Here is a 19,791-nt window from a genome sequence, read left to right as displayed (position 1 = left end):
TGCAGCCCAGAGCTAAGCAGGATTTTTCCTGCAATTGCAATTGCAGATCTGGGATGCTGTGGGCTGGATCAGTTTTGGGGAGTGGAACTGAGAGCAGGGAGACTGTGCCTCCTATGCTCTCAATGTCCCCCTGCTGGGCCCAGGCAACACGGAGGAGGAAGCTGCCAGATTCAAATGAATAAGGGACAAGAGCTGGACCTGGGACAGGAAGCAGATTGATACATGGACCCTGGTGTGTGGGGGGAGTGGGGGGCGGGGCGGGGGGAGAGGACGGGGGGGGGACAAAGAATCTGGGACAAGGATCTGTGGAAGAAGGGGACAAACACTGAGATTGGACAAGGATCCCAAGGAGGGAGACTGGGACTGCCAGCCAGTGAGGATGGGGAATATGGACAGGGGCAATTGGAGGCCAGGGTGGCAAAGAGAGATCAACTGAGGACCCAGGAGGCGAGCGCTGGGAGAGGGCAAGAAAACTGGAAAATCGAGAATGGAGTCCAGGTGGGCATCACTACAACTTGCTGGGCCAGGAAACTGAGAGGAGATACCTGAGGAGTGGAGACTAGGTGAGGAGATTTGAATGAGGAGCCAGGGAAGACAGAACTGACAGAGACAGGTTGGAAGGGATGAAGCAGACGGGGTTAAACTTTGAAGGAATGGGCAGAGGAATCTGTCCCCCTAGAGCACTCTCCCCTTCAGAGCCTGGACTGGATCCCAAGGTTCAAATCTCATCATTCCTCTGCTGTCAGCAAATATCTGTGGAAAAAAGTATATGACCATGTAATGGAAAACTATAATACATATTTTTATTACTTGTGTAGATTTGCACTCACTACAGACACACCCCCTTGTGGGTGGATATGGCATAGCAGCTTCTTCCAGTTTGGTGGCCCCTGCTGATGGTTGCTTCAGTCCAGCAGTGGTCTGCCTCCTCTCATGACTCAGGCTGCCTCCAACTGGGTCACATTTTAGTTCCACCCCATCTTCCCCAGTGGCCAGTAGGGGAACCCTCCCATTACAATGAGTTTTACAGCTCAGGAACCCTATAACCAGCAACCAATGTCTGCTCTGTCAGACTCCTTGATACTGCCTTCAAGGACTTCTTCCAACTATAGCTTTTCTACAGGCCTTCTCTCCACAACTTCCCTAGATGCATCCTTCGTCCAGAGCTAGGGCTCACAGGGCTGTCCGATGGAATCCCTCAACAAGAATCCCAAATGAAAAGTATAAAATCAAATAAACTTTGGACCGTCTCAGGTTTCCTCCTTTCTCTGCAGAAGCATGTTTCCCACAGATCGACCCACTCTCTACTATCATAAGAGAGACTGCAGACTTCTTCACTCTCTCCCTGCAGCCCCTCAAAAGTCAGTCCAGATTCCCCTTAGCTATATGATCATTCCCTCTTGGGCTTCACTACCTCCAGGTTCCCCCTCACTCAGAACAACCCACCTCTGCCCCAGGCTTCCTGTTAGCTCAGGATCCTCTGGTTCTAGTTCCACATCTGCCTCCCAGGCTTCTCTCTGCCTTTAGCTAAGAGCAGAGACACCTGACTATCAGTCTCCTCCCTAGCCTTTTCCCTACTACTCCTTTATGAAGACCCAGCACCTTCCCAGCTGGGTTTGATCATCAGTTATGTCTAATACCGCTCCAGGTGCCACCTGGTAGCCTAATTGGGCTCAGGCTCCTGTTAACCATGGTTGACCAGTGTGGGACTTATATACCCCATCACAATTTGTAAACATTATGGTCTTTTCAAAGTGGAAGTCAAAATTATTTTGAAGGGGTCTTCGTTTTTAATACATCGATATATGCCTGGACATATTCTTCCATCATGAGTAACCTATTTTATTATGGCCCAATCCTACATATGAAGTTAATGATAAAAATAGCACTGATCTCAAAGGGGTCAGGCTTAGGCCTGTAGAGCTCTCCATTTTTACACAGTTACATCTATTGACCTTCTGATACTCATCAATTCATAAATAATGTGGGTTTGGTTTTGTTTGTTTGTTTTTTGGGTGGGAGGAAGGGAGGTTCCTTGTTTTGTGAGGGGAGAGAAATGCTGCCTTCTCATCTCCAGTAACCTTTGTTGTTGTGGAGGGTTAGACACAGTTTTCCTCTAATCTCTCTTTTACATGCTCACAGGCTTCCAGCCTTTTGCAAATAAGAGGAGAGTGTTCTTTGATCTTCCCTCAAACTTGCAGAGCTTCACTGGGTATGTCTTCACTCCAGGGTTAACACAGGGGATTGGCACACAAGCCTGAGCACTAGCCCAGGTGTGTACAGCCATACTGCAAAGCCATGGCTGAGTTTCTGAAGCCTCATCGGTGCTACACTCACACATGTTTGTTGCTTGTTCTGGGGGCATAGCTGCAGTAAGCTGAGCTGCTCTATGATTGTTTCCCAGTGAATTGTGGAAGAACTTTTCTGTTCTTCTGGCACATGAGGGGAGGAGGGGGGAAATTGTGGGATGAAATTAGAAGACTATCAGTATTCAAATGGTTTAGCCCATGTGCCCATCACAAAATGGGGGAGGGGGGTTTACCAGCCTGTGAAAGCCCCACTCAGGCTTTAGCTTATACTCCAGGATTGCCCAGCAACCCTGGGTTGAAAGCGCCACTAAACTAGGGTCAGAGATTTTTGTATGTGGATGGGAAAGGGGTTAGAGGCCTTTACCCAAGAGCCCAAGTTACTTCTGCAGTGAAGACATATCCACTGATATCACAACGCTTCATGCGTGCCCTTGCTACCTCCTGTTTGCTGTATCTGAAGTGCAGCCACACTAGCCAACTATTACGAGATCATTGCTTTATGTAAATAGCAGTACATCAAAGGCATGGTCAGCCGGGAGACTCAAGTGTATATTTCAACAATATATCCCACATTATTCTTCTCCAAAAATAACCATATGATATTTATGGAGACAGATCACTTTGTTCCTATTGCTAAAAATGTGTGTCTGCCAAAAACATGAAAAATGTGTCAGTAACTTAGCGAGACACAGTGCTATGAACTTCAAAAAACTAGTTGCTCCATTGGAGCAGAGAGTTCAAAGAGTTCATGAGGGATCAAAGTGAGAACAGAACAAAAGCACTCTCCTCTACATTAAAAATGGTACAAATTCCAAGGATAAGCAGACATTTATTCTGAAAATTCCATTTATAAGAGAAAGCGCAATTACTTTCAATAAGTGACCCACATGAGGCCATGTAATGACACAGGGAGAGCAAAGATATTAAACTTTCCTGCACAATGTCAAACTTTAGTCAGATTGTACCCATGTTGACTTATGCTATACCTTACAAATATTGAGAAAGTTCCTGGAGGGAGTGGGTTGGGGTGGAACTGTGCTTGACAGGGGATCTGATGGTCCTTAAAATCCCCTGGTCTTGCTTCTTCCACTCTGTCCTACTTCTCATCTCTTATGGTCTCCTTCATCCCTAACTTCCCACTCTTGCTCCTGTTGTCCTTTACTCTTCATTAATTGCCCTTTCCTTTGCCTGCGTTTCTTTGCCTCTTCCTCTTCTTAGTTCTCCTTACCTCATAGTTCTTCACTATGGTTCTTTCCATCTTATCATCGGTCTCTCTTCCTTCCCTAGTGGATCATTTCATTTTGAGCCTCGTCTCTTCCCTGGTTTGGTTTGGTGCGTGCACGCAGATGCTGCTTATTCACAGATCCCACAACACTGGGACTGCTCCTCTGTTGCCTATAATCAGGGCCCTGTATATTTTGTAGAAGGCTTGATCTACATTTTGCGGCAACATTCCTGAGATTTGGTGGAACTCTGATACAGCTGACTGGAAATTCTGCAACAGCTTCATTTAACTTTTTAAAATTCTGATTGTTTTTATTAATTACACATGAAAATGAATAATACCACCAGTAAAGTATCCCCCACCCCACCCCAAAAAAAATGGGAAGCAGTTTGGGACTGTGTGATAAGCACAATAGCAAGATGGTTCTGTAAAAACAACCATCAGGGAAAAAGTTAACAATGCTGCCATTCAAAAATTGGCCTCTCCAACCCCTTATTTGAGGGGTCCTTCTCCTGTTCAAAAATGGGTGAATAAAGTTAGGCTCCTAAATATTTAGGTGCAAAAATTAAGTTAGGTTTCTAAATCCTTATTAACCCACTTTTTTTATGTCTTTGCTAAATCGTCTGATGTACATTTGAAAGGTAGTAGTCCAACTGCACTGAAATGCAGCTGGGGTTACACAGGTGTAAAGGAGAGTATAATTTGAAATAATGAGATGCCAAGTGTGTACTTCCATTAAAAATATAATAGATTTAAAAACTAATCTATTTTCTAAAGAAGGTAAAGAGGGCTGCCTTGGGCTGATTTCTAATAGCTCATATTAACCTTCCTTTACCCCCAAAAAGTGTGTCTATATATAACTTTACATCAAAAACATGTTAACATTAAGGTTGTAACGTCAAGCACAAAAGTTAGAAAAAGCCCCATGAGTCCACCTCTTCCAGGTTAGGATTGTTAATCCTCTAGGATTGTCCTGGAGTCTCCAAAAATTAAAGATTAATCTTTAATTAAAGATTATGTCACATGATGAAATCTCCAGGAACACGTCCAACCAAAACTGGCAACCCTATCCAGAGTATCAAAGTCCAACAAGTCTTCTGCCTTTCTCCAGAGCTTCTCTGTAGCCCTCCTGGGTTTATTTTAGGCTCCATGATCTCAGCAATCACCTTTCAACAGCAGCAGTCACACTCACTAGGCAGCCTTCAGCATCCAGTCTTTCTTTGGCCTCTTCAGCAGCAGCAATACTCCTTCCTGCTACAGCCCTCTTTTCAGCAGTGGAGTACAAACTCAGCAGCCACAGCCAGCAATCTTTGCATGCTTTATTTTAGAACTGGGAATAGAATCCAGATGTACTGGTCCACAGTTCTATGATTTAACCATAAGAGACTCTTTCCCCCAATAATCTCAACTACGCTGGTTTAAGTTTTGAGTAACTCCTTTTGGAGTCACTGGTGTAACTCCAGATTTAATCCAGTGTAGGTGAGGTCAGAATCTGGTCCAATGCAATTAGGCCGGGGTGAATTTTGCCCAAATTGTCCACCTTGCAGATACAATTTCTTTTTCTTAAATCAACTGTGCCACTTCAGCCTGAATACAGCAAAAACATGTCCAGCCCAGTGAAGTTGTTCGGCTGTAAAATTAATTGGTTTAGAATACTAACATTTTAAAACAGCATAATTTTGAGTTTTGATGATTTAAGTTAAAATACACAAAATATTGCAACTTGAGTCTCATGATTTGTAAATGAAATCCTGAGCCTAATCCTGGGCAAAAGTGCCAAGCTCTTGTGATCTAAGCTGCCATGGAAACATCTGCAAATCCTTGAGAGGGGCTGAGAGCGTTTCCTCCTTAAGGTGGTGTCAGCAGTGATGGATGCTATCTTGTACATAGTCCTAGGTTGAGCAGCCTGAGTCAGCCCTTGACCTGGACAATAGAATATGCTTTTTCTCACTGAAACAAATTTCCTACTGTGACAAGTGGGGGGTCTAGCCACCCCAAGAGGAAAACAGAAGGTTTAAACCCCCAAAATGAGCAACTGAACCAACGGATTGCATCCTGTATCATTGTACTATAAGTGTATTGAGTAAGGTCTTTTCTGAAAGCTAGTAATGTTCTGAACTTGATCGTCTGAACTTATGATGTACGTATACAGACTGTGGTTATGAATCTGTGCATTTGTGTATATAGATAACTGTACTCATAACATGTACTACAACATCAGCTACACCTCATAGCAGGGAGGGGCATCCCCCCAAGCCAGATGTTTACACAAAACCAGCTCCAAGTAACCATCCATGGTCCAGCCGAGGAAAAGACAATGATGGAGTATTAGAGTTAATGGGAAAAAATTGAGACATCTCAGCTACCAAGTCAAGAGGGAATTTTCCCTATTCTGAATAACCATGAGTTACTGGGGGGGGGGGGGGGGAAGAGCCTTTTTAAAAGAAGGCTTGAAATTGAAGTTTTCATCCAGAAACTGAGGGACGGCCTCTAGGCAGGAGGCGGTCACTGAAATGCTGAATTCCTGCCCCCACCCCCATAGGTAAGAGGTATGCTGGGAAACTGTTCAAAGGAATTAGGTAACTTGCATTAGAAAAAGGACTTTATCTAATATGGAAGTATAAAGTCTGAGGTCGTGTCTTTGTTTGTTTTCTGTGTAACTAGTACATGTTTGCTCTCCCTTACTATTTCATCTTTGAATCTGTGGTTTTTCTATTAAATAAACCTTTTGTTTATTTTGATCCCAAGATAGTGTCTGGTGTGCAAATCTTGTGTGTGTCAAAGTGAATTGTTAATTGGGGGGGCTGGTGTCACGCCTTTGGGGGTGACGAACCATAGGGAAGCAGTCCGAGTGCCTGGTACTTAAGATCACGGGAAGAATGGATTTGGGGAGACTCGGGATTGGAAGGGCTGTTGGTGTCATCCTGCAAAAAAGTAACTAGGCTGATAGAAGCCAGGGGGAGCCCTTGTACTTGTCAGGAAATTGAATCAACTCTGCACAGCATAAAGGCCCCCAGGGTTACAGGGCAGGTGATGACAGGATTTCTTACCCATCTCGGTGATCCCCACAATGTCACTATGGTGTAATCACATTGCAGGTGACCCTTTTGAGGTCTGTAGTACTTCCCAAATAGCAAACAGTAATGCTGTGAGTAGCTGATCCCAATGTCGAAGGTCCTGAGCAAATAACTTCGGGAGCATTTTCTTTAAGGTCTGATTAAACCACTCAACCAGCCCATCAGTCTGAGGGTGGTATGCAGATATCCAAAGGGTCTTCATCTTCAACAAGCTGCAGACTTCCCACATCAGATGGGAGGTTAAATTGATTCCCTGGTCTGTTAAAATCTCTTTGGGGATTCTGACTCACACAAAAATTCAATAATTCACTGATAATTATATTGGCACACAATGGTACAGCTTTGTTGGAGACTAGCTGGAGCAGCTAGGAGGGCATTAAACTACCAATACAAGGGGAGGGTGCTAAGGAGGCAAATGCAGTACAAAACTCAAACTAAAGATGTCATGAACAAATGGCACTGATGTGGCAAAGAATGTGAAGAGAAGAAATTTTTCAATTGCTTATATATCAATGGTAGGAGTCTGGGTAACAACTAACAATTAATTAGCAATTCTCATTGATGAAGAAAAATTATATAACTGGCATTATTAAAACTTGGTGGGACAATTCACATGACTGGCGAGACGGTGTTTAGGAAGAAGAGAATGGGTAAGAGGATGAGGGATGACACGCGATATTAAAGACATCTTACCAGTTTTAGATTTATCAGTGACTCAGAACCACAAAATTTTGAATGCATATGGATCAATGTGCTAACTAACAAAGCACAATTTGGGGTCCGGTGGGGATGTGTTACAGGCCACTGACTCAAACCAGAGAACAGGATGAGTTACTCTTTACAGACAGATGCTTAATGTGTTGACAGAAACAATGCTGTTATGGGGGAGTTCAACTTTGGAGACATATACTGGAGAACTCATGCAGCCAGTAATAAAACATCGTTTCAGTAATTCAAAATTACAGATAATAATTTTCTAGCACAGAAGGTGCTGCACCCAATACAAGGTCTACTTTGGTCTATTTTGGTCCTTATTAGGACAGATAAAAAAGAATTAATCACTGGACTGGATGTTGGTGGTTGCCTAGGGACCTGTGATCAGAACCTGATTACATTCAATATGGGCAAACAGAGGACAGTCCGAACAAGTAATATATAAACTTGGTGCTGCAAGAGGGTTAATCTCTCAACGCTGAGGAAAATTATGAGTGAAATTGATTGGAAGAAAAAAATAGACAAGAAAACATGAATGAAAGTTGGGAATTCTTAAAGGAGAGTTTATTAGATGAACAAAAAGCCATGCTTCCACAATCAAGAAAGAAAGTGGAGGCAACAATAAGAAATCATATATATAAATGAGAAGTTAAAAAGTATAGAAAGTTGATATGGGAAGTTAAAGACATCAGGGAAAAATCCATGGCTGGCAGGGCTCATGACAATAAGGAGTTTTTAGAAAATATTAGTAACTAAGGAAATCCCAGCAATGGTATAGGGGTATAGACATATTACTAGATAGAGTCATAGGCATTGACTCCGTGGGTGCTCCAGCCTTGGGAAAAATTACACAGGGAAAAATTAGTGGGTGCTCTGCACCCAGTGGCAGCCAAGCTCCCCTCCCCGCCCCACCTCACCTCAGCCTCCTCCCCTGAGCGTGTTGCGTCCCTACTCCTCCGCCTACCTCCCAGCACTTGCTGCTGCCAAACAGCTGTAGCAAGCTCCAGGAGTGAGGGGGGAGGAGCGGAAACATGGTGCGCTCAGAGGAGGAGGGGAAGAGGTGTGGCCGGGGCGGGGATTTGGGGAAGGAATCAGAATAGGGGCAGGGAGGGGGCGGAGTTGGGGCGGGGCCTTTGGGGAAGGGGATGGAATGGGAGCATGGCAGGGGCAGAGGGGGGTTGAGCACCTATGGATAGAGTTGGTAGAATTGTTAATAATGATGCAGAAAGCATTCAATAAATATTTCTGGTCTGTATTTAAAAAGAAACAGGATGATGTATTTGTATCACATGAGACTGATGAACTACTTTCCAGACCATCAGAATGCTCTAATAACTTGTACCTAAGAGTTATAAAAAGTGAGCTACGAAGATCTCTGGCCCATCAATTTTAATTTTAAATAAAAGTTAGAATACCAGGGAAATTCCAGAAGACTAAAAGAGTACTAATATTGTGCAATATTCAAAAAGTGCAAGCAATATGCCCTGGGTAACTGTAGGCAGGTTAGTTTGACATCAGTCTTGGGCAAAACAATGGAAAAGCTAATACAGGATTCAATTGCTAAAGAATAGGAATACAATTAATTCCAGTCAACATGGTTTCATGGAAAATAGGTCTTGTCAAACAAACCTGATTTTTCTTTTCTGATGGCATTTTTAGTTTGGTTGATAAAGGTAAAGTATTTGCAGCCATGCTGCAGCGCGAGATATACTTTCTGCCATCTCCGACTGGGTAGGAGACTCCATCCCATTCTATAAGACAATGACCTGGCCTCAGTTACTCATGCCTTCCTTACCTTTCGGCTGGACTACAGCAATGCGATATACTTGGGCATGAAGCCGTCAGCATTTAGGAAACTCCAACTAGTACAGAACACTGCAAGGCACCTCCTCAGCAAAAGAGGCTATCATGCACACATCATATATCTGTCCTCCCTCCTTACAGTGGCTTCCTATTGGATTTTGAATCAAGTTCAAGGTCTCATTCCTTATCTTTAAGGTGCCTGGGCCCAGGATATCCAAAAGATTTCCTAAGCTCCAGGAACACAGAGTATGGTCAACAATTCCACTCCTCAGTGACAATGGAACTCTCTGCAATAGGGTAAAGCTCGTCTGTGCAGTAGATATGAACTTTCTCTGGGATCAATCTTAAACTGTGGAATGAACTCCCTCAGGAACCATCACAAACCTCACCACCTTCTGCTCCAACTGCAAGGCACATTTCTTTGATCTTGCCTTCTCTAACAAATCCAAAGCAATACATATTTAAATAACAAAAACAAAACAAAACAAAAACAAAAAAGCTAAAACCCTGCCAAAACAATATACTCCCCTGCACATGTTCCTATCCCTGGGATAGGATGAGAGGAAAAAACACACCATACAACAGATGTGTAGTCACATTGCTTTGAGCACCTTCCAGCAGTGCATTGATACCATGCTCATCACTGCAGTATAAGGGCCGCCATAGAAAAGATACAGTGTACTGTAACATTCTGATTAAAAAGTTAGCACTATACAATACCAATAAAGCACACTTTAAATGGATTACAAAATAGCTAATTGGCAGGACTCAAAAAGTAGACGACGGTGGAGAATCATCACAGAATGTGGGTGTTTCTGGAGGGGTTTTGGAGGGATCAATACTAGGCACAACACTATTCAACATTTTCATCAACAACTGGAAGTAAATATAAAATCACTGCTGTTGAAGTTTGTAGATGATACAAAGATTGGCAGAGTGGTAAATAATGAAGAGGACAGAGCAATCGGATTCAAACAAAATATGTTTTAATACATGGAGGAACAAGGAATGCAGGCCATAACTACCAAACGGGGGCAGGGGAAGGATTGTGTCCTTGAAAGCAGTGATTCTGAAAAGTATTTAGGGGTCATAGCATCATAGAGCTGTAAGGTTGGAAGGGATCTCAAGAGCCATAAAGTCTATCTCCCCACACAGAGCCAGGACGAAGTATGCCCAGACCATCCTTGACAGGTGTTTGTCCAACCTGTTTTTAAAAATATCCAGTGATGGGGATTCCACAACCTCCCTTGGAAGTTTGTTCCAGAGTTTAACTATCCATACAATTAGAAAGGTTTTCCTAATGTCTAACCTAAGTCTCCTTTGCTGCAGATTAAGCCCATTACTTCTTGTCCTACATTCAATGGACACAGAGAACAATTGATGATAATTTTTAAAATATGTTATCAAGTCCCCACTCAGTCTTCTTTCTCCAGATTAAACATGCCCAGTTTTTTAAAAACTTTCCTCATTTGTCAGGTTTTCTAAGCCCTTTATGTTTGTAGCTGTCTTCTAGACACTCTTCAGTTTCTCCACCTTTCCTAAAGTATGGCACCCAGAACTGGACAATACTCCAGTTGAGGCCTCACCAGTGCCATGTAGAGAGGGACAATTACCTCCCGTGTCTTACACACAACACACCTGTTAATATTCCTTTTTCGTCACAGCATCACATCGTTGGCTCATATTTGATTTGTGATCCATTATAACTAGGGTGACCAGATAGCAAGTGTGAAAAATCAGGACGGGGGTGGAGTGGTGATAGGGGTCTATATAAGAAAAAGCCCCAAACATCAGGACTGTCCCTATAAAATTGGGACATCTGGTCACCCTAACTATAACCCCCGATCCTTTTCTGAAGTATTGTGTAGCCAGCTATTGACCATTTTGTATCTGTCTATTTGATTTTTCCTTCCTGAATGTATTTCTTTGCACTTGTCTTTACTGAATGACATTTTGTTAATTTCACACCAACTCTCCTACTTGTCAAGGTCATTTTGAATCCTAACCCTGTTATGCAAAGTCCTTGCAATCCCTCCAAGCTTGGCATCATCCACAAATTTTACAAGCATAGTCTCCACTCCATTATCCAAATCATTAATGAAGTGGACAAGCAACTGAACATGAGTTCCCAGTGCAATGATGTGGTAAAAAGAGCAAATGTAATCCTTGGATATATGAGTAGGAAACTAATTTTACCTCTGTTTATGGTATTGTGAGACTCATATTAGAATACTGCACCCAATTCTGGTGTCCACAGTTTTAAAAGGATGTTGAAAAACCTAGAAAAGGCACAGAAAAGAGCCAAAAAAAACCTATTCAAGGCTGGAGAAAATGCCATACAGTGAGAGATTTAAAAAGATCAATTTGTTTAGTTTATCAAAAAGAAGACTGAGACATGTCTAGATTATGGTATACAAGTACACATGGGTAATAAAGGGTTTTTTAATCTGAGAAATGCAGAACAAGAACCAATGACTGGAAGTTAAAGGCAGACAAAATCAAATTAGAAATTTATGTTCAAACTTTTAAAAGTGAGGGCGATCAACCAATGAATAAACTACCAAGGGAAGTGGTTGATTCTCCATCTCTTGATGTCTTCAAATCAAGAGTGGATGCCATTCTAGAAGATACATGTTAGTCAAACACAGATTATTGGTATTGCCATATAGAGCAATGGTATGATTTTTGAAGAAATTTGGATCCTCTTTCTAGATACATTTGGATAAAAAATGTTGAGATGGCTCAAAGAATGCCAAACCTCCAGTCTACCTAACCCCTCCTCTTTCTTTCCTCTCCCCATCTCCTCTTTGTTTCTTCTCCCTATTCATATATGTCTTCTATAGTATTACTGTTAGCCCTCCTTAACATGTTAGATCTATGTAGTGTTGTCTGGTTTTGTATTGTCTGGTCTTGCAGCTTTAACGAGTTACAAAACTGCACAATTGCTTACTTCTATTGTAGATCCAGTGAAGCATGTGATTTGGTATAATGACTGGGCTGCGGCTGCCTCGCCTACTGGTTGGAACAGAGGTAGTCAGGCCTAGTGGCCAAGTCAGGAGCTGAGTTATCAAGTCTGGGGAGTGAGCCAGAGCTGACAGCCAGAGACCAGGCATCAATTGTCAGAGCAGTGGCCAGAAACCGAATGCCAAGTCTGGGGAACAAGCCAGAGCCGAGAGCCAGGGGTTGGAGCCAGACTATCAGCCACGGTGAGGACAGGAGCAAGAGCCAGGAACAGGAAACCAGAAGTGGAACCAGGGTCAGGGAGCAGGATACAGAAGCAGGTGCCAGAGCAAGGGCGAGGAACATGAAAGGAGCTGAGAGCAGGAATAGAAATACAGCTGTGGGTATGGAATGCTGTTGAGCAGCCAGAAACCCAGGCCTGATGCAGGATTTAAGACTGTGACTGAGGGGGTCTTCAGTCAATCAAGAGGCCTTGTTCATTAGCTGTCAGCTGAGAGCAATGAGCTGGGTCTGGGTTCAGCTGTGGGTCCCAACCCCAATATTTGGAAAAAAATATCAAATTGTAAGTCATTTACCTTCTTGTATTTTTCATTGCCTCCTTTATGAAAATCAATAAAAAAATAATTAAAAAAAAAGAATAGTTACCAGGTGTGACAGGTTGGATCACAGAAACCCCCTTGGGACTGCCACCTAATGTGCTGAGACTACCTGTAAGCCCATTTTCCCTGGCAGCTTGGGACTTCAGTGCCCTGCCTGGTTGTGCCCGACATTCTAGCCTGCTACAAACACAGACCCAGATCTGAACCACGTCCCCCAAAAGCTGCAGGCTTAACTGAAAACAGCTTAAGAAATGCTCCAGTCTCCAGCACTCTGATACCCAACTCCCAATGGGGTCCAAACCGCAAATAAATCCATTTTACCCTGTATAAAGCTTATACAGGGTAAACTCATAAATTGTTCACCCTCTATAACACTGATAGAGAGATATGCACAGCTGTTCCCCCCCCCCCAGGTATTAATACATACTCTGGGTTAATTAATAAGTAAAAAGTGATTTTATTAAATACAAAAAGTAGGATTTAAGTGGTTCCAAGTAATAACAGACAGAACAAAGTGAATTACCAAGCAAAATAAAATAAAATATGCAATTCTAAGCCTAATACAGTAAGAAAGTGATTACAGATGAAATTGCACCCTGAGATGTTCCAGTAAGCTTTTAAAACAGACTAGCCTCCTTCTAGTCTGGGTCCAGGAATCACTCACACCCCTGTGGTTACCGTTCTTTGTTCCAGTTTCTTTCGGATATCCTTTGGGGGTGGAGAGGCTACCTCTTGAGCCAGCTGAAGACAAAATGGAGGGGTTCATAGGGGCTTAAATTGACTCTCTCTGGTGGGTGGAAACCCCTTCCCCTCTCTTATGCAGAATCCAGCTGCAAGATGGAGTTTTGGAGTCACATGGGCAAGTCACATGTCCATGCATGAATCAGAACTTTACAGGCTGAGCTACATTCCCAGGAAAGTTCAGATGTGGATTGGCATCTCTCAAAGCTCATTGTTAGCTCAAGTGTTTCTTGACTGGGCACTTACTGAGAATAGTCTATTCTCAAGAAGCTGACCAACTGCTTCACTCAGGCTACTTAAAATCAAACAAATACATAGCCAATATTCATAACTTTGAATACAAAAATGATACATGCATGTAAATAGGATGAATATATCCAGTAGATCATAACCTTTGCAGAGATATGTTACATGGCATATCTAGCGTAAAACATATTCCAGTTATGTCATATTTACATTCATAAGCATATTTCTATAAAGCATTATGGGGTGCAACATCACACCAGGCTCAATACAGGAGAAACTGGGTGAAATTCTATGGTAATATACAGGAGGTCAGACACAGACTAATGATCTAATGGTCTCCTCTGGCCAGAAAATGTCTGAATCTATTAAACTCTTTTACTAGCCCCTCTGCACCCAAACCTTTATCAGTTTCCCCCTCCATGTGGATGTTTGGAGCAGTCAATGGTGGTGGTAGGATTACAGACCATAAATACCTCCTTAGGGAGAGGCAGATAGCACTAAATTATGCAGCAATTCTATGCAGAAATTCATGAAGAAAATTCCCTTTATGCAAAACAGGGCCTTTTAATACAAATCCTCAGGAATGCTCAAATATAGGTGTAACCAGTGATCAATACTAACAACAACAACAATTAATTAATTAAAATATTTTATCATAATAAATAGCAACATTTTACTTCTTTTACAATTTCAGAGTCAAAGTGAACAAGGGCAATTGCATTACATCAACTAAGTACGTATAATTTCATTAATGGTGAGCCATGCAGTTTATCATTACACTCACAGTTAAGTCTGATCACAGAAAGATTCAAAAATTTGACTTTCTGCTATTTCCATCAGAGATTTCTGTGCATGATAGCAAGTTAAAAGAAAACAAGATGTATTTCGTGGATGCACCTCAGAGTAGTGGCCTGCATATTTTCAAATACCATTCACTGACTATGCAGACAAAAATGAAATGTTCCTACCCCAGAAAAATCCTTCATTTGCCCTCTCTATAGCTCTTTTCCATGTAACTTAAAAATAGCATTACTATTTAAAATATTTTTTCAAATATTGATTAGTTCAATAAAAGTCATCAAAATTATTTGTATTAATAGTAAAATTTATTAAAGACAAGGTGTTGTCATTATAGGTACAAAGTTGTTGGGATAACATAACACTGGGAACCATTTTGTATGTATCCACAAACTTGGTAAAACTGAGGACTTCATGATGGAATTAAAACGGAATCGAGGTGGAGATATTCCAGCCACACACAAAGAGTTCTCCAGATTCCATTAAAATGTACCAAGCCACATTACTATTATATGAGTTTCACAGCAACACTACAGATGCTACCTCCTTCAAAGAAAGATATAGGATAGTATTCCTTTACATAGTTTGAGTGCTATAGTGCTGCTCACTGTTTTCTATGTTTTAGAAGCCACCAGAAACCACTCATAGCAGAAGTGTGCATTAAGCTAGGTCTTGTACATTTGCATACAGCTAATAAACAAGTTTATTTGAGAGCCACCTGCGCCCTGGTAGTGTTTTCATATTATTTTTGCTGTGTAACAAGGAAAAGACAACACTAAACATAACAAATGTTTCTATATCTATAACAAACAATTTTGGGTAACTTTAGCCATTTTCCCTGTTTTTAATTAATCTAACAACAAAACAAAGTTCCTATAGACTTCTTCATTTGTAACTATCACATAATTTGTTAAAACATTACAGCTGGATTTGCAACAACTTGGCTAAATACTGCTTTTTTGTTGATTTTTACATGCATATTGTATGTTTACTAACAAAGAAAGCACATATTTAAAATTGGGGTAATAAATTTGTCAGACCAGAAATAAAGGTTCACTTCTGGGAGTGGCATATCCTTATCTCGGCATAATGAAAGAACAGTCAGAGGGACAAGTCACTTGGGGTGACCCAATACCTATTTTGTTAAGTGCAGCCAGTCAAAACCAGCTCCTATTCAAACTCCATGTACAAAATGAAATTGGGAGGATGGTGAGTACAAGGGGGGAGGAAGGGGAATCACATCTCACACCATAGTGCTCAAGAACAAACCTGTGGGTCAGGGAGTGACATGTCCCAGCTGCTTCAGAACAGTTTGACAGTTGTGGGGAGTGACCCAAGACACAATTTGTCAGTCAAAACCCAGTGCCCTATTCAAGCCCTGTACAATATGGAAGTGGGGTGAGGCAGGACATGGGGCAGCATATTGCACAAAAACTAAGCTTCAGGTCAGAGAGTGGCAGGTCCCAGCTCCTTCAGAACCGTAGGACGGTCACAGGGATGTGTCATTTGAGCTGACCGAGACATTTTTGTCACATGTAGCCAGGCAAAACGCAGCTCCTTATTAATGCACCATTTACAACACGGAAGCGGGGTCGGGCCCAGACATGCCAAACCCGTGGAAAAAAACACAGAAATTGGGCATGTTTTTGGCTTAATTGGCTTGTGAGTTGCTTGTTGGCGAGTTTTTGGCTTGTATCTTGTTGCTTGTTTGGCTTGTATCTTGTTGCTTGTAGCTTCTTTATTTTTGATCAGCTCCCAGCAAGCAGGGGTAATGGGGGAACCGAGTCAGGGGTGCACAGGGGGGTCCAACTCTGTCCCAGACTGCATGCCAGGGGGATCTAGTCACATAGGCCTGGTCTACACTAACACCCCAAGTCGATCTAAGGTACGCAACTTCAGCTATGTGAATAACGTAGCTGAAGTCGACATACCTTAGTTCGAACTTACCGCGGTTCAGACGCGGTCCACACGCGGCAGGCAGGCTCCCCGTCGACTCCGCGGTACTCCTCTCGCCGAGCTGGAGTACCGCAGTCGACAGCGAGCACTTCCGGGATCGATTTATCGCGTCCAGACCAGACGCGATAAATCGAACCCGGAAGTTCGATTTCCAGCCGTCGAACTAACGGGTAAGTATAGACCAGCCCATAGAGAGTTGGGGTTCTTAGGGATTGGCTTGTTTTGAAATGGGATTTGCTTTATTTTTGGTTTATTGTGACAGTTGGGATGCTTATTTACCACGTGAAAGTTGGCAACTGTGGTGGGGACCTCACATCTTACATTACACATTGCACAGGAGCAAAGCGAGTGGAACCTCCAAGCGCCTTCAGAACAATCTGAGGGGGGCTGGGTGACCTGAGCCTCATCTTGTCACAGCCAGCCGGTCATGACCCAGCCTCTGGATTATTTAAATTAATCGATAGTTACTGAGACACTGACGATTTAGAAATTAAAAGTTTTGACCACATTCCATGGATGGCATTTCTGAAAGTGGGACGTAGCCATTTGAAATAAGTTTGGCCTTTGAATAAGGAAGCACTTAACAAGGAACCGGGAGTAAAGAACAGACTTCAGCCTCTTAACCCGAGTCCCGTCGTTCAGTGACCAGAGCCAGGAGCGTCACCTCGCCGGTCGCAGGAGCAGCAGGGAGCCAAGGTAGAAAGCCAGCACCCAGCCCCTTCCATTGGGGTCGGAGCCACCCTCTGCACCGCCAGCCCACCGCGAGATCCTTCGCCCCCCAGCGAGCCCGCTCTCCCCTAGCGAGCCACCCAGAGACCCTTCGCCCCGCAGCGAGCCCGCGCCCCACCCCCCTCCTGCCGCCCGCCAAGCTGCGGCGGCCGGGGCTCGCGTTACCTGTGGAAGTAGTGCCCGCAGAACATGCCGCAGAGCAGCCGGCAGCCCGGGGGCTCCAGGCGGGGCGGGCTGCGCAGCGCCAGCAGCAGTGCGGGCACCAAGAAGGAGGGGAGCTCCTGCAGGAACCAGGCGCAGCGGGCAGGCACCCTGGCCCAGGGCTTGCCCGGCTTCTCCTGGTGTTTCCCGTACCTGGCCGGGGCACGGAGGTTGAGGCAGAGCAGCAGGAAGCCCAGGGCGCCCAGGAGGGAGCTGAGGGCGAGCACCAGGCTCGGGGAGCACTGCATGCTAGGGATGGGGATGGGGACAGGGCAGCCCAAGCCACCGCCAGCCCCTGCATTAATAGAGCAGCGGCCACCCCGCCCAGCCGAGCGGCTTCCACTTGGGCTGACTAGACTGCGGAGCTCCTCCTAGAGGGAGGGGGAGCTGGGGCAGGGAGGGGCGGCCCTGCTGGACTGGCCCCTCAGACCCGGATCCGCGCCCCCAGGGCCGTCCCTAGCTATTCTGGGGCCCTACACGCCCCCGCGGGGGTGGCCCAAGCCTCCGCGGGGAGGGGGGGGAGCGGGTCCCAGGCCTCCGCGGGAGGGACGGGCTTGGGGGACGGGGGGAACCACCCCCCAGCACTCACCATCGGCGCGGCTGGGGCCGGGTCTGCACTTCCCGCTGCCGGGAGTGCAGGCTGGGCTATGCTGGCTGCTGCAGAGCTCAGGGGCGTGGGGCCGGGCCGGGAAGGGAAGAGGCGGGGCTAGGGCGGAGCAGGGGTGGGGGCCATGGGGAAGAGCCGGAGCAGGGGCTGGAGCAGAGCCCTACGCAGCTGTGTGCTTTGCCTATGGGTATGGACGGCCCTGACCTCACCTGCACTCCGATCATCTGCCCCTCCTCTGGGCCTCTGGATAGGGCTTGCTGCAGCCCATTGAAGTCACTGGGAAGATTCCTATTGATTTCAGTGGGCTTTGGATCAGGCTCCCTATGTCAGCATCTTTTCTTTTCCCTAGACAATCTTTGGACCAAAAACCCGGTTACTACTGGAGATGGGAAAGTATATAAAGGTGTCAGAAGCTCAGTAGGAATATTTAGTGCTGTGCTTCATGCAAGGGTTAATACTAAAATGTCTGTTAGTCTATAGCAATAAAGGGCAGAGAAATAGGAATTTTAAACAGAAAAACATTATTTCACAGAGCACCTTCGCAGCACAGGGTCAACCTGCTCTTCAACAGGATGGTTTTAGAATATGAGCTGACCGAGAAGAGGCTAAGGAAACACAAAAGCTCATCCACCAGTTGAAAGGCAAGGACCTAAGTGGAAGAAGTGACAGGAGGAAGGATGTTCGGAGAACAGAGCTCATGGCAGGAGGTCTGTAGTCTGTTCCTGGCTGTCTCCTTTACATATTACCAGTGTAACCATGAGCAAGTCGCTTATCCACTGTACAAGAATTGCTCTGTCTCTACAATGGGATAATGGTTCTTTATTCCCTGACTCACAGGGCTGTTTTAAGGATTAATTCATTAATATTTGTAAACCACTTGTAGATCTTTGGGTGAAAGATGCTCTAAACAAAATATGCACTCTATCATTTGTGATCCAGATAAAGAGAATCCTCCCTACCCTGTTTCCCCGAAAATAAGACAGTGTCTTATATTAATTTTTGCTCCCAAAGATGCGCTAGGTCTTATTTTCAGGGGAGGTCTTATTTTTCCTGGAGCTTCGGGGCCTTATATTCCGGGGTGGCCTTATTATCGGGGAGGTCTTATTTTCGGGGGGATGCCTTATATTACAGCGAGAGGCAAAACTGGAAGTAGGTCTTATTTTCGGGGGATGTCTTACTTTCGGGGAAACAGGGTATGGTACTTATATGGTCCCCATTACCTCAGTATATTACCACCTCACAATCTTTAATGTGAAAGCAGCAAAGAGTCCTGTGACACCTTATAGACTAACAGATGTATAGGACCATGAGCTTTCGTGGGTGAATACCCACTTCTTCTTCCTGCATCCAAAGAAGTGGGTATTCACCCACGAAAGCTCATGCAGAGGAGGGTATTTCCAATTCTAGGAGAACCAATGTGTGAGAACCAATGCCATGAGTGAAAAGAGATTTGACAGCAGCAAAAATAAATTTATGGAGCTGGGAAGATAGCTGAAGTAGGGGTCAGAGCAAGTGATCTTGAAAATTATTATGGTGTCCCCTGAAATGTCCACTCCTCCTCTGACCACACTTCCAAGATGCTCTTACACTGGAGGTTGCAAGTGGGGGCAGTGCAAGTCCATTCAGCAGCCCTTACATCCTGTGGGGAAGCTCCTTACCTCAAGGGCTGCACATAATTCAGAACTTAGGCCTGGGGTATTTAGGAGACTACCAGCCACACATACCAAGAAAATAACATAGAGGTGGATGTGTACGGCATGTTGTGGAATCTATGGCACCACATGATGCTCCTTAGTAGTTTCACTTGCATAGTCAATAAGAGAGG

General features: G+C 44.3%; 1 protein-coding gene across 1 annotated transcript in view; it reads right to left on the bottom strand.

Moving 5' to 3' along the window:
- SRD5A2 (steroid 5 alpha-reductase 2) overlaps positions 1–17,718 on the bottom strand; it is a 76,312-nt gene extending 58,594 nt beyond the window's left edge. Inside the window, exon 1 of the mRNA XM_026649566.1 lies at positions 17,324–17,718. Within this exon, the coding sequence (XP_026505351.1) occupies positions 17,324–17,607 (284 nt within the window). The 5' untranslated portion in view covers positions 17,608–17,718. The remainder of the gene's footprint in view (positions 1–17,323) is intronic.
- Positions 17,719–19,791: the final 2,073 nt, after the last annotated feature.

Source organism: Terrapene carolina, unplaced genomic scaffold (genome assembly GCF_002925995.2).
Source record: "Terrapene carolina triunguis isolate 2854851 unplaced genomic scaffold, T_m_triunguis-2.0 Scaffold85, whole genome shotgun sequence".
Lineage (NCBI taxonomy): Eukaryota > Metazoa > Chordata > Testudines > Emydidae > Terrapene > Terrapene triunguis.
This window is presented reverse-complemented; position numbering and strand designations above follow the sequence as displayed.